General features: G+C 33.4%; 1 protein-coding gene across 24 annotated transcripts in view; it reads right to left on the bottom strand.

The window, feature by feature from the left end:
- Positions 1-6381: 6381 nt before the first annotated feature.
- The window catches only part of LOC128165439 (CLIP-associating protein 1-like), a 49417-nt gene continuing 41250 nt past the window's right edge, over positions 6382-14548 (bottom strand). For 22 of the 24 annotated variants that reach the window (XM_052829972.1, XM_052830015.1, XM_052829998.1 and 19 more), the window contains 7 exons: positions 13485-13529; positions 12451-12511; positions 11594-11720; positions 11106-11372; positions 10595-10663; positions 10334-10450; positions 6382-6525 (listed from right to left, as the gene is read on the bottom strand). In XM_052829972.1, the coding sequence (XP_052685932.1) occupies positions 6448-6525; positions 10334-10450; positions 10595-10663; positions 11106-11372; positions 11594-11720; positions 12451-12511; positions 13485-13529 (764 nt within the window). In that variant the 3' untranslated portion in view covers positions 6382-6447. Of the gene's footprint in view, positions 6526-10333; positions 10451-10594; positions 10664-11105; positions 11373-11593; positions 11721-12450; positions 12512-13484; positions 13530-14457; positions 14485-14548 lie in introns of all 24 variants that reach the window. The other 2 variants (XM_052829988.1, XM_052830035.1) reach the window with 2 other exon arrangements.

Below are 14548 nucleotides of genomic sequence, written 5' to 3'. Positions count from 1 at the left end.
TAAACTTTGAGTATCCTTAATTGGTGCAGTAATTTTTGAAAGCTCTAAATTTCTTGTGATAAAACTGTATGCATCATTTCCATAAATGATTAATTTGGTCCGTTGTATATCTTCACTTAGAGTACAATGTAATGATGGAATTTTTAAACTAAAAAAAATGGTTCTATAATCATTATCTAATAGTTCCATCGGACCTAAAACAATGAACCGCGGTACAGGTCATGATGAATAGATTATTGCCAATAATGTATTAATTGGGAAAAACATAGATATTTATCAGTTTTGTGAATATGTCCAACTCACTTATATCAAAATAAAAAGTCGTGTGCCATTCAACATAGGTGGCGAGAGAAGAATTTTATTTCTGTATTAAAAATTAACCATCGGAATGGTTTTCAATATTACATTTGCACCTAAAGCTTACGAAAATATTATTATATTTCCTGTTGATATTACCGATATATCCTGAAATATAGCGAGTTATCTGTCCCCCGGGTTTTTGGCATGCCTAAGCCAGGGCTAAAGATTATAAGAAACATTAAATTTATATATTCCCGGCGATTATCTAACGATTCTGTCTCTTGGTATTTTACATTCGTCACTCCTTGCTGAGTTTTCATTCACAAACGGCCAACAACTTTTTTATTGCTCAAGATATGGAAAGAAACACTTAATATTGAAGAAGAATTGGGTGAAGATATATTCTAAACTATATACATCTTGTACCTCACATTTGACATATTTTTTAATAAGACTTACACTTTGTTGGGAAAAAAATATACGATGCATATGTATCAAGAAAGGTAATACTATTATGTATCTAAATTTTTGCAATTTAAAAGCACAATCAAATCTGAAAGATTCTTTTATATCTCCAGAAAAATATCTCCCCGTCATACTTTTATGGTAACATCTTGAAGTAAAATAGGTTATGAAATATACCCCAGATATTAACTTCGTAAAGTTGAATTTTATTGAACTTTACGAAGTTAATATCTGGGGCATATTTCATACCCCAGATATTAACTTCGTAAAGTTGAATTTTATTGAACTTGACTTTTTATTGCAGCTTACGTACTAGTATCCCTTAAAGTGTAGCGACAAGCTATCCTGATAGAACATTGATAATTTTTTTTACTACGACATCACAGAGCGATTATTCAATTAATTTCATATATCCTGTATTTTGGCACTATTGGAATAACTTTAAGCAGAATTCGCTCGATTTTAAAAGTATGATATTTCAAAAGTGCAACTTATATTCTCCATTTTCCTTTTTAGAAGTGCGAAGAAAATCACGAGAACAATGTAGAAATGTCCTTGGCATATCAGCAAATTTTCACCAGTAAGTTCCTCGAAATCGGCGGTCGATGGCATTTTTCCTTACAAAAAATGAAAAAGGATTTTCCTGTTAGTTAACACGTCATCAACCAATTGTCGTCTGCGAGTTGATGCATGTGATCAAAATCACGGTATTTTTGAATTGTTCTGCCTCGTAATAGTAAACTCGACCAGAAATTCAACCCCTCTTACCTCAGTTATAAGGATAAGTTTTCTACCCTATCAATCATTCTTTCTCCACTAAATAATATTGTACTGAATTTAATCACCAATGTTGGAATTCTTTACTTGAATTTTTCGTATAGGCTAGTACAGACGTTAAAAAAATTATGGGGGAAAAGGATGCATGGAAGTACCCCGTCGATAAGCGGGTGAAAAAAAAATTGACAGATCAACCCAACTGCTGAACAAATGTTCGCTAGCTTTTAAGTGAAAGAGAAATTTGTAAAGCCATTGTGAAAAGTCTAATGGCCAGAGATGTGGCGATAGTGATAGGAGATGATAGACGGTTATAAAGAGATAATTTAACCTGCGCAGTGTGAGATAATCGTTTTCATTACGAGAGGCGACCGAGCTGAAAAATGCCTTTATCACAACTGACGAGACTATGATGTGAATGTTCTTGGCCGATCTTTATCAGTTAACTTCAAACACTGTCCATAGACTCCCCCCATATCTGTAGCCATTGCTCTCTATGGCTACAACCGGGTACCAGTAAAAATTGGTTCATGCAACAATAGACACGAGAGATATCGATGCTTGCTTTTAACGTTTACATGAATTTATTTTGATAGAAAAAGGCATCAGAGTAATAAGTGTCTGGAAATTAATTAATGGCATATATCAGCGCCATTAAACTTTCAAACAGCGGGGAAGCGGAGTGAAAAGTGAGATATATGTGACAGAAATCAAATCCTGCGGAATTCCAGCGCCTCAAAATTGACTTCCCTGAATTTTTGAACTGATGAAAGATTGATATTACCGATAAAAGAAATGAAAAGCAATCATTTTTTGAAAATTGTTAATTTCAGGGTCCACATTTTAAAAAAAAAATACTGATATAGAAATTTTCGTCCGGCTCAATCACTCAGGTTTTCAAAAGCAACTGACACTTTATCATTCAAACAGGCGGACGTTCTTTAAGAGAGAAAAGTCTGTGGTCCTATGGACAATTAGATTGATATAACTTCTTTAAATATCTTTATAATAAATTCGTTAAAATAAGTAAAGCGAATTCGTAATATACATGTTTTCTTCTGTATCACTACGATATATATGCTTATTGGTGTATTTAAACCCATAAATTGTTAAAATTGTAGCCGGAGACTCCGCTGTAACCATGATTTCGGTATATCCGTGTTCGTATTAAACTCATTTTAATGTACATAGTCTAGTTCTAGGTTAATTAGCAAAGAGATACATTTGTAAGTTATTATAAAATTGTTGTTTATTGTGGGGGTTTTTTGGTTTTTTTTGTTTTTTTTTTGGGGGGGGGGTTGTTCTTCAAAATTTTAGTTTTGTTTTAAAACTCAATAACTTTTTTAGGCAGCATCTTTACATTCTTAGACGATATACAAAACAATAAAACTGCTGATTACAAATCATATTTATTGTACATCTATAATATCTGTGTTGCATTTTAGTATGAAGCTTCTTTTCAAAGACGAAGCTGTACAAAATACATCCAATCCTCTTCTGAGCGTAACCTCCTATGAGTTTCAATGCGACTTTCTAAATTTTGAAATTTATAATTTATATATTTACTTTAAATAAAAGTATTCTCTATATCATATAAACGAAGATATAAAACACCATCCATGCAAGCTACATTTACAGGAATGACTTAAAAGTTCATTTATCCCTTTCCTTCATCGACCAGTTGTTCCCTAAAATAAAGTGCAGAAGAAAAAAACCCCACTGGATGAATTGTTCACTTTATTATTGTGTTATACATGTGCAGTGGGATTGTTGATGCTGCTGTTGGGGTTCCCAGCACTTTCCATAACTTACATTGTTAATGCATTAAAACTTAATCTTTATGCACCATACGGCACGTTCCGCCCAGTAAAAACATGACGATGTATGCGAGGATCTGTCTCTCGAACCAATGACGTCATTTATCAGCATATGAACAACCAAACCTTTACATTTATGCTACATGTAAGGTCTCCAAAACAATTACAGATGTAAGGTTTCCTCTTTAGTGTTAAAAATCATCATTAAACAGACCTTGTGATCTTGAGCTCAAGCCCAGTACGTGAAAACCACGAAATTAGCTCCAGTAAGCAGTAATAGTGTTGCTTAATAATACACTCTTGCTAAAGAAGCGATAGCTGCTGACACAGAAAGTATATTAGTAGAAGTTGGTATGAAGAAGGTCCCTCACTGTTCCCCATCTCTTGGGGGCCATTCAAAGACCGTATGGCTCTTGGTTAATATGGGTGAAGTCTTGCTGTGTCAAATAGTCTCGAACTGGATGTTAAACAACAATCGATCAATCTAATCAATAAAGGCATCTCTTTTTGTGTCTCGATTAACAAATTAGATCGCAGCGTATAACCCATTAAGTTAAAGACTTGTGGATAGAAAATACTAATTGAATCTTATTAAGGCTAATATTTACCACCTAGTTAAATTGTACCCACATGTACAGGTTGAAAATGCTTCACTAGCATTTACCAACAGAAGTCTTTCCCTGGCATATATGGTACAGAATTAAACACCCATCATTAGCAATAACTGTGTGACATTATTGATGGGCTTAACCAAGTCTTGCGTTATTTTCCAGATAATAGTAATTATCTAGCAGTCAAATATACTTTGTAGGTCAAGGTCATTCATTTATAAACCTTGTAGAAGCTAAAGCTATTTCTGCTTACATTTGTTTTGCTAGGCTCTTTTTCTCAATCAGTCCTATGACATATAATGTAAACTGACATTGACCTTTAACACTACAGTATATCAAGAAAACAAACAAAAAAGAGCATGTCCCGTTTTATGATGACTTTATTCTTGTCAGTCATGTTGTTCATAGATGAAGTTATACACATTATAATTAATTAATTAAGATTTGTACATCAAAAGCATTTACAACTCATGCATGTCGACACAACCCACACATGACATTGACTCCCTGACCCTGGACTGGCTCTGACCAACCTGGAGGTCTGGGGAACAAGCTTACACAAGATAGACAAGATTTCTTATACACAGACACAACAACAAATAATTTCACAACAGTGGCTCCTCTCTTTAAGCCAAAAAACCTTTCTGATCAAATTTCTATTTCATGAAAGGTTAACTTTATGATATCTGGGGTTAAAATGTAATATTACATGCAAATTGTGCATAAGAGTTTTTCATCGAGAACCTCGATTCGCGGAGATTTGGCTGAGAACTTCCTTTGTAAGCTGATCTATACAAGTGTCAAGATGGAGACAATTATATGAGAATGAATGATAAAAACGCTGATAAGGTGAAAAACACCACTTTTTGTATACATAGTAAAAAAGTCCTACAACAAACCCCTATAATATTTTGTTCAGGTTAAAAAAAAAATATGTATGATACACTGAATATACCATTAACATAATTATCTACATTTTTCTTTACATCATTGTCAAGTTTACTCTGCTTCCACAGCCTACATGTACACTTGAGAGAAATTTCTGTGAGACTAAAAGACTCATGACCCTGTGTTGCTTTCCTATAAACTTCTATTCTAGTCAACTATGAGACAAATTATTACCTTTTTTGAGAAAAAAAAATCTGATTGGCAAGAATAACAGTCTTTGGAATAATTGTAATATGTTACTTATTTTCTCTCTATCAGTACTACAAGACATAACATGACAAAAAGAACATGCAATCTCCATACAGAACAACCAATCTCATTCTTTTACACCTGAAAGACACAGTTAACTGAATTTCATTATAATTTCAATGCTTAGAAGAATCCAACATGATTTGTATGCCAACTTCATTTCCTCACAAGGAAATTCCTTTCCTCTAACACAAGACTGTTACAATACTGAATGGGTTTTCTTATCTCTTTCCCTTTTGTTCCTTGGGCCAACACAAGCCCCACCCATATCAAAAGCCAAGTTGAGGCAAACAACCAATAAACTGACAACAAATCATTCATGAACAGCTTATTTAAATATATTTTTTCTTTCTGTCTCTTTCTTCATACACTGAACATTCATAAGCTTATAATACATCCTACAATAATGGATGAGCTCCCCTGATAGGTCCTATAACAATAGGTTAGCTCCCCTTGTTGGATTTTTTAATCACTTGTTCAAATACTGGCCTCACACCCATTTCTGTTACATGATGATTTTAAAAAAATTACATGAATGACATTTTTTTCATTTCATCTAGTACAGTTGTAGAATACACCCATTTTACTGACTCAGGTCTACAAAACATAACTGTGATCTATTGTCCAACACAAAATGTGAATATGTCTCTGGGGTGAAGAGTACAAGCTACGATAGTGAAAACTTAACTTATGAATATCATTATCTGTTCAGGTTACATAGTTAAGAGGTGCCTCTAAATAGTTTTAGCATTTTCTGTGTGATATATAGAGTCAATAACTTTATATCAAGGTGTACATTAGTAATAAGACATTAAAAACTTTCAGAGAACCGTACAAATCCTTAATTACTTTCTTGAAGATCCTCCATCTTTCCTGTCATTTTTAATTCCCTTGTCAGGGAATACACTCTTTCTTATGAACACACTACAATTAAAAAAAAAAGAAAAAAGAAATAATATCATTAAGTATACTCCTGATAAAGTACAACATGGATTCTGACGCCAAGCACATAGAATGTTCATCAGTGTACTGTGAAGCCAACATTTGGCTGAATTCAACAATGCAAGCCGTGAAGATATGTTATGTCCTTGACATCCGTATTTCTCCTTGACCTCCAATACCTGGCTCTAAAACTATCACCACCAGGTGAGTCCATTAAAAAGCTGTGTTTCTTTCACAATTTTCACTCAAGGACACACAGTTCAGTTGTACTTTTAAGCTCTTCCTGTGGAATGGTATCATCGGTTTCTATGGCAATGTAACATGTTGCTATGGAACTTGTCTCATGTATCTAAGGAAGATGCTGAAGTACCACTACTAGACTGCTGAGCTCGTTTGATGTATAAATTCAATAATTTTACCTGAAACAAAATAAAGGAATTAGAAGTATTTCATAATGAGACAAAGTGGTGAGGCCACCTCTAAAATATTGTTTGCTTTCTCCCGATTTGAAATATTTTGATAAACATTCAGAGCCCCCCCAATATTTTTTTTTTTGAAAATCATTTGTTTGCAGATTTGGTTTCTAATTAATTTTAGTAATTTAAAAAAACAGAAATTATTTTTTATCTACCAATCTCTATTTTAAACATTCAAAAGGGAAAGAAAACAATTTTTTCTTCACATGGACCTAATGTAACAAACATGGTTACCCTATAGGTCATTATCCAGTTGCTAGTGTGAGGTATTTCTAAATTTCTATTTAAAACTAAATTAGGCTAAAGTTAAAATACCTCACACTTAGAAATATGATCAATCCATTAAAAAAACAGGTCTTATAATTCCATAAATCCAAAAGGTGAGTCAAAATTGTTCACGAGATATATTTTCTTTCAGCAGATAACAACAATCATATATCACCTACTCCAATAGCCTGCACTTGCTAATCCTACTACAAATCACATTATTGATGTGTCTAAAATTACAGCCCAGATAATTTTGGAAATTTATCGCTGACAAAAACTTGAGATTTACGAGATTTGTCATACCCCATCTGTATTAAATATTGGACCATAATTTCATAATTTTCTATCTTTTAAATTTTGAAAAGAGATACATTGATGTCACTGCACTGATAATGGTAATAGGTGGGCTCCATAAACTATATGTGCCAGCACGCACCAAATTTAATTGGACACTTTTAACAAAAAAAGATATCTACCATGGTATAAAAGTTATATCACTCGTGTAAGTTTTTATTTTTCATATGAAGACAGTTTAGTCTGAAATCGTTTCAATATTTTTATTTTTACTTGATTTCAAATAAACAATATAAATAGTAATGAAAGAATGTTCTAAATTGAAAGGGACGTCCATTGAACGGATCCATGAAAATCAGCTAGAATATGATCTAAATTATGAATCGTTTCAAGTTTAAGAAATGGCTATAAAAATATTGCATGGACCATTAAACCGGAATACGGCATGAAAAATATTGCAGGCAAGCGACAGATCCTAATCTATTCACATACGACTTTGAACTCTTTACAGATTCATAAAATGCATTTTCATATTCCCATAAATCTAGTCACAGCATTTTGTCTCCCCAGTCGATTCTGATCACAAAATTCAAAAGCATCAAATTCAAATTCCGATGCAGAGAGGACACCTGCATCTCAATGTTGACTTCATAATCAAGTGTATGATAAGGTGCATAAATAGTCGTCAAATAAGCTGATTAAGAAGCACATCTATGTCAAATCTCTATCTATATGGTGTAAACTGAGACCTACGAGGTGATAATATTTCCCCCCTTCTTTCAAATTTATATCTTTTACATCTTCTTACCAAAAAAGAATTATGGCTAGGAGAGAAAAACAACTGAATTCATTATCTATCAAAGCTGAAAAATATAAATGTGGAGAAGTTCGAATGTGTGAAAGAGAGAGAGTGCTTGAAAGTCAAACTCCTAAAGTTCTCCTGGTGAATTTAACACCATTATATACACACAATATGGATGCTGGGCTCTTTGATTACAGTGAGTATTCACTTGGTTATTAACCAGAGGCATCGTTTGACAGCACCTTTTCATCAAACCAACCTCCCTCACTGCTAACACAAAAACAAAAAACAAGGCCGAGAGCCTCTGTAAAACAAACTACTCATCTTGTGTTTACAAACTCATCGCAGGCAAAAGTACACACATCAATTTCATTGCCCGAAAATGTCTCTCTGTCAGGAATTACATAAGATGGGGAGAAAATTTTCCAGTTTTATTTTTCCATCAAATTCAATTACCCCTCAAATCCCTGGCCAATCCTTCCACAGAGCAAACCCCATAAGCTTGGCTCAGCGGTGGTCTGTTGTGGTGGTGTTCAAATCAAGGTGCAAACACCTTACCCCTTTCATATGTGGCTTAGCATTAACATATAAACATTACACCACACAGATATATTTATTAAGATATATCTGTATGACTACACTGCAAGCTGCCTAAATCCTGATCTCCACATTTAATATGTATTCCTTCTTCTTAACACCTTCTCGTTTACGAAAAAGAATTCTTGAAGCTCTCATGGCCCTGACACAAAAATGATAATATTGTTTATCACTCAAGACTGCATCACACTTATCTAAGAACAAAACAAAACCCACATCAATTCACCGCAAATTTAATAGCCGACATTAAAATCTTCTTTGGAATATACCTCTTTGATGGATTACCACTAGTGTCTGATAACATCTTTTAAATTAAATGGAAAATTGCCCGACTGTTGCTTAAATATAAAATACATATGAAATCCAGATTCCTAACCATACAAATTATCTCTTTTTCACAGAGAAATGAATAATACAAATTTAACTGACTTGTGATTTCCAATACAAGAGATGCCAAATAAAAAGGCACTAAATCGTCAAGCCATATTAAAGGAAAATGTTCAAAGTCTACTAAGCACCATTTAACACTTTGTGTGCAGTGAGAGTGAGAGGAAGGGGAGTTTAACTCTAGTCTGATTGGAGAGATTATCCTTCTATCCGCATACATTAAAGTGCAATCAATTTTTCATTTCTTGCAAGAATACTCTTGTATAGAGGACAGTCATTCATATTCTATGTAGAACCCTGTCTTAAAATTTCTTATTTCAATACCGTCGATTAATGCTCATCAGTGAATAAGGTAGGAGGACAACATTTAACTTTCTTTTATCTTTCAGGTCACACCCAATGTAAAGTCGGAAAATTCTTTCACTCTTTATTTTCTGAGTTCAATAGCTGGATAAGAAATCAAAAATAAAACCTTTAAATGATCTGAACGTATAAACAAGAATAACTGTTCCTGTATATCTATCTGTTAATTGTTGTAATATCTTAATCCTCCGAAGATTTAACGAACCAAACTGATAATCCAATGCTGATTGCACCAAGATAACTTGAGCCTGGAAGAGTATCAATACAAAAATTTGTAATCTTCTTTCTACTAAAAACTGGTGGAAACAACCTGATATCCCGAGTGATGTATGTGTTGATTTCCCAGGGCTGGGTGTGATCCTCTCAACACACCGATTACAAGGGTAAATATCAAGTTCTGTTCATTTATCATCCAATATTAGCCCTGATTTAATGTGTTCCATAAACCCTCCGTAATCTGACAGTAAATGAGCTAACAGTTTGTCTTAACACAGAATACATCAACCTTGTTTCCTGCATTCCAATACGAAATTCCTGATCATACAACAACCAGTAATGACCCAATACTATCAAAGCTGCAAGAGTGACTTCCCTTGCCTCGTGTTCATCCCAGAATTCGGAGCTCTCAGCAGGAACAGGAAGTTTGAGTGACTGGTTTATATCACATTTTAACACTTACTTCCCCATCCTCCTCCTTCACTTCTTAAGATATTCTTATCAGTTAACCTAGAGCTACATGTCTGCACTGATCACAACAGATACCATACCTGTTCAACATCTTGTATTTATATATTGTGTGTTTTTGGGGCACCGAATGTCAAAGAAATTTTGCTTAAATGAATGAAATATCCTGCATAGTACACAAAACAAGCAAGTTTGATTGAAGGCAAGAATCTGATACACATGCATTACAATAAATCTAACACAGTCTTGTTCTAAAATAGATGTGAAGAGGGATTGAGAACAAGATTACACCAGCATCTACAGACATCAAAACCTATCTGAGCTTGATACAGCTTTTTCTACAGCTTTTGTACTTACTTTACTATAGTTGAGCTTAGTGAGGTGATTCCAGATCCCCTCGCCGACCTTCAGATAAATGGCTACCAGACAGAAGACGGCCGACTTCCTGACTGTACTCTGCTGGTCATCATATCCCTGGAAGACAGAAAATATTACACTCACATCTCTCAAAGAATGGGACCAAAATAACACATAGTTTGACAGCAAATGACATTAAAGTGAAATATTAATTTGAAGGTTAACACAGCCAATTGAAGTGTCTATATATAGGTTCCTTACCCTAAGTAATCCAGGAATGATTTCTGCCATCTGTGCTTCTAATGTGTCTTTAGGTAACAGCTCTAGCACCTGAAGAAAGACAAACAATGCATACTTTAATACATAAACACTATGTATACATGGAGACTTGAAATGAAAAAAAAAAATGGCAGCAATCCTAGTAAAAATTTACCTGACTGTATTTACTCAACAGGTTAAAACAGTAAACCTTGAAAAAGGATGGTAACTCAGGACAAAATTGGCATTTACAGTATTTATTAAACTGGCAGCAAGATATTTTGGCAAAATTTAACTTTGACAAACTAGTTTGGAATACATATACAGACATATCATATTTTGGCAGATTTCCAGTCCAAATAAATAAAAAGCTTTTACTTCTTTGGAATTTTATTATTATTTGTCATAAAACCAACATTATTACATCGTACCAAAATTATCTGATATTTATATGATAATATATGATTCAATAATGAATAGGAAGCCCAGTATGCCGATTTACATGGATGCTCACCTTATTCTGCATCTTAATGGCGGCCAGGCTGACCGGGTAGTTAGCGGTGCTGATAATGGGGTTCAGGATGCGAACACAGGTTTCGGGTGGCAGGTAATTAGCCAGTGTATCGGCACACTCCTCCGCCGATCGCACCACTTCTCGCTCTGTGTCCTTGTGAGCCTCCAGAATCCGAAGAATCGTCAGCTCTGTGTAATCCTTGAATCGACTAGGTTGATTTTTAAGAATTTCTCTAAGTACCCGTAATGCTAATGCCCTTATATGGCCCTGGGAAAAATTAAAGATACAATCATAATTGCATTGTCATTCTACCAAAAACATTAACATTCAATCTAGTAATATTTTCAAGATTTGCAAATAATTATGTCTCAGAAATTTTCCCACTATTAAAGTTTTTATTTTTTTTGAGTGCTAGAATGAATAAGTAGAGGACAGAAAGTTTTCATTTCACTCTGTGTACATGTAAGCACTGATACATATTTTCTTACATTTGTGTCCCCAAGCGTTTCCAACAACACAAAAAGAATGGTTTTGAAATGTTCATCCCAGAAGTTGAAATTTCCTTCTCTCGTCATTTTGATCAAGGAAAGCATGGCATCCTTTCGTTCATTATTCCTGGGAATCAAAAAAATAAAAACAGATTTAAAAAACATGCAAATACAACATCTTTTCATGTTCAATCTACAGTATGCTTTCAAAACCATTTTTATAACTATGCCCAAACATAGTACATACATGTAAATAGATAAGGTACCACAATAAAAGTAAAATAATGTTGATGAATGCTGTATACAGGGTTATTTTCGCCCTGTGTTATTTTTCCTTTCTACGCTTGCAAACAGTTTCACTCTAATGTCCTCAAATCCCCCGAACAAAGTTGTGTTAAAAGAGAGATAACCTTAGACAAAGGAATTTACCACTGACAACATGGGCGAAAGGGGCGAAAATAAAATGGGGGGCAAATATTTCACTGTATAGAGTAAGTCATATTGTACATATATATTTACACTTTCCAGTGTCTTTGCCTGTGATAACGATTTTGTACTACATAATCCAAAATACAAATGACGCCAAATTGAGGCGCCCGCGCGGTTTGCTTATTTATATTTAAATATTTAATCATACGATGGCTTAAAATTATATAAATATAAGTAATAAGGAATCCGTTGGGGCGTGATCAAATCTATCATAAAGCCCTTCGGGCTGTATTGGATTTGATCATGCCCCGACCAAAATTATCACTTCATAATACTCAAAGAATGAGTCCTTATTCCTTATATATTTACTGGTACACATTTTAAGAAATTTTTACATGTGTTCTATAATTATTACTGTCATAATTCACCTCTTGTTATGATTGGATAATTCCGTTAAAATGGTGGTGATGACATCATTATCTGTAGACTCTGAAATGACATCAACAAATCCTGTCTTATACAAATGAAAGGCCTTTTTTTTCATCTTTAAATTTTAAATAAATACAATGATGATGAAAGATAATACATCTGTACATGTTTAAGGAAAGAATATACAAATCACATATCATGATATAACTTTATAGAAGAAAATTATATATGATAACTAATATTGACTTGAAACATAATTCAACTAATCTAGAAAAATTTCAATCCAAACATAAAAATACTTCACATGCTTTCAGATAAATAAAATCTGATTTGTTTCAAAACATGATATGATATAAATGTACATGGTACATGTAATTCCAAACCAGCTTCCATCAAGGATTCTGATTAATTTATGATTTATAGAGAGTCTGATAATGGTGCAATACTATAATATGAACACAAAAGTGAAAGTGAAACTTGAGCAGGCAAATAATACTAGATAAAAGCATGCATACACATTAGTTTTGTGTTAGAGGTACTGTATTCCCTTGTTTTTTTTCCTCATTTTATAGTTTTGAAAAATGTGAGAATGATTTTGGATGCAGTGAAAACTTCCGGAACAAAGAAAAAATGATATATGACATTTTAATGGTGCAGAAAACAAAACCCTAAACAATAGCTATTCAAAATAATAATGTATAAACTTTGCTGCAATAATGTAGACTCCCCACTTTTTCCTAAGGACAATTTTTGGGGGAAGGACTACATTACCTAAGCTGTCCTTTACTATACATCAGAAGCACTAGAATAATTTAACAAGTAAAATTTCCATTCCTTGATTTGGATACATACATTTAAACACACACACTGACTATATAGGAACTTTCACTCTAAAGTCACATGACTATGCATGCGACTTACGGTACATTACAAGTTAGAAAGTTAAGTTTTAATCAGTGAACATGACAACTGTCACATAACAAAAGGGGAACAAAAAATGGATTCCAAAATAAACACCATGAAAATGACCTACCATCATGCTCAGAGCATGAGAATCCTAATATGGCTTTCCAGGGATCTATATAAAAACAAATAGGTTGTAACCTTTGGAGCAATGATTCTCGACCTTTATTAACTCGGCCAGAGAAAAAAAATCTAGTTTCTACAGCATCTTTTACTCATGACGATGAAATGATTAAATGCAATAAAATGAATATGTGTAGTTTTAAAAATGCATGATTTCTCTCTCTCCCCCCCCCCCCCCCCCCCCAAAAAGACATTTATTTTTAAATGGTTTTTTCTTTCAAAACATTTTTTTCCCAAATTTATCTTCCCTTCCCAATTTCCAATCTTCAAAAAAAAACTCGTCAAAATTCAGTAAAATATAAGTCAAGATTCTTTATCATAATAATTTTAAAAAATCCCATCTTCCTTTCTAGCAAAACATCTGTAATTAACAACACATAATTCTTACTGAAACCACAATGAAAGAATATAATAGCAGGTAAACCAAATGAGATACTAAATCAGAATGCTTATAGCAAAATTTTGCAAATAAAAGCCAAAGTGTGATGCATGAATTCATAAATATCAGCCACCACAAATTGTGCTTGCCAGGCTAAAGATTACATGTGATATCAACGATATGTAAATTTCCTCATAAATTACACCAAACCTTAAAGTTTAAAAGCATACAGTATTAGCATTATTTTTATTACTAACATTTACTTAGTACTACATAAACTTCTTTAATCTACAGTGCTATATTCATATTGTGATTATCTAATATTGTATTGCATAAATATCAACCCCACCCAACCCCCTTTTTTTTTTTCTTTTTTTTTTTTATAAATTTCAATAAAAAATTCTTCCTCGTTTTTAGTTGATACACATTTTAAAGTGGTAGATAATTGAAGTAAATACCAGGTTGTAAATGTATGAACACAGATAAGTAAATAGGAATATATCGCTACAGAATATACAGGCCAGTGGCCAGCTCAACTAACCTGGAAGAACTATTGAGTTTATCAAGTCTGAAAATTTTAGGAAATTTTTAATCAATTTTTTACAAATTCGGAAATCAAGAATCTTGCCTGA

This window comes from Crassostrea angulata, chromosome 1 (assembly GCF_025612915.1).
Source record: "Crassostrea angulata isolate pt1a10 chromosome 1, ASM2561291v2, whole genome shotgun sequence".
Taxonomy (NCBI): Eukaryota; Metazoa; Mollusca; class Bivalvia; order Ostreida; family Ostreidae; genus Magallana; species Magallana angulata.
The sequence above is the reverse complement of the archived record's forward strand: the minus strand, read 5'-3'. Positions and strand labels throughout refer to the sequence as shown.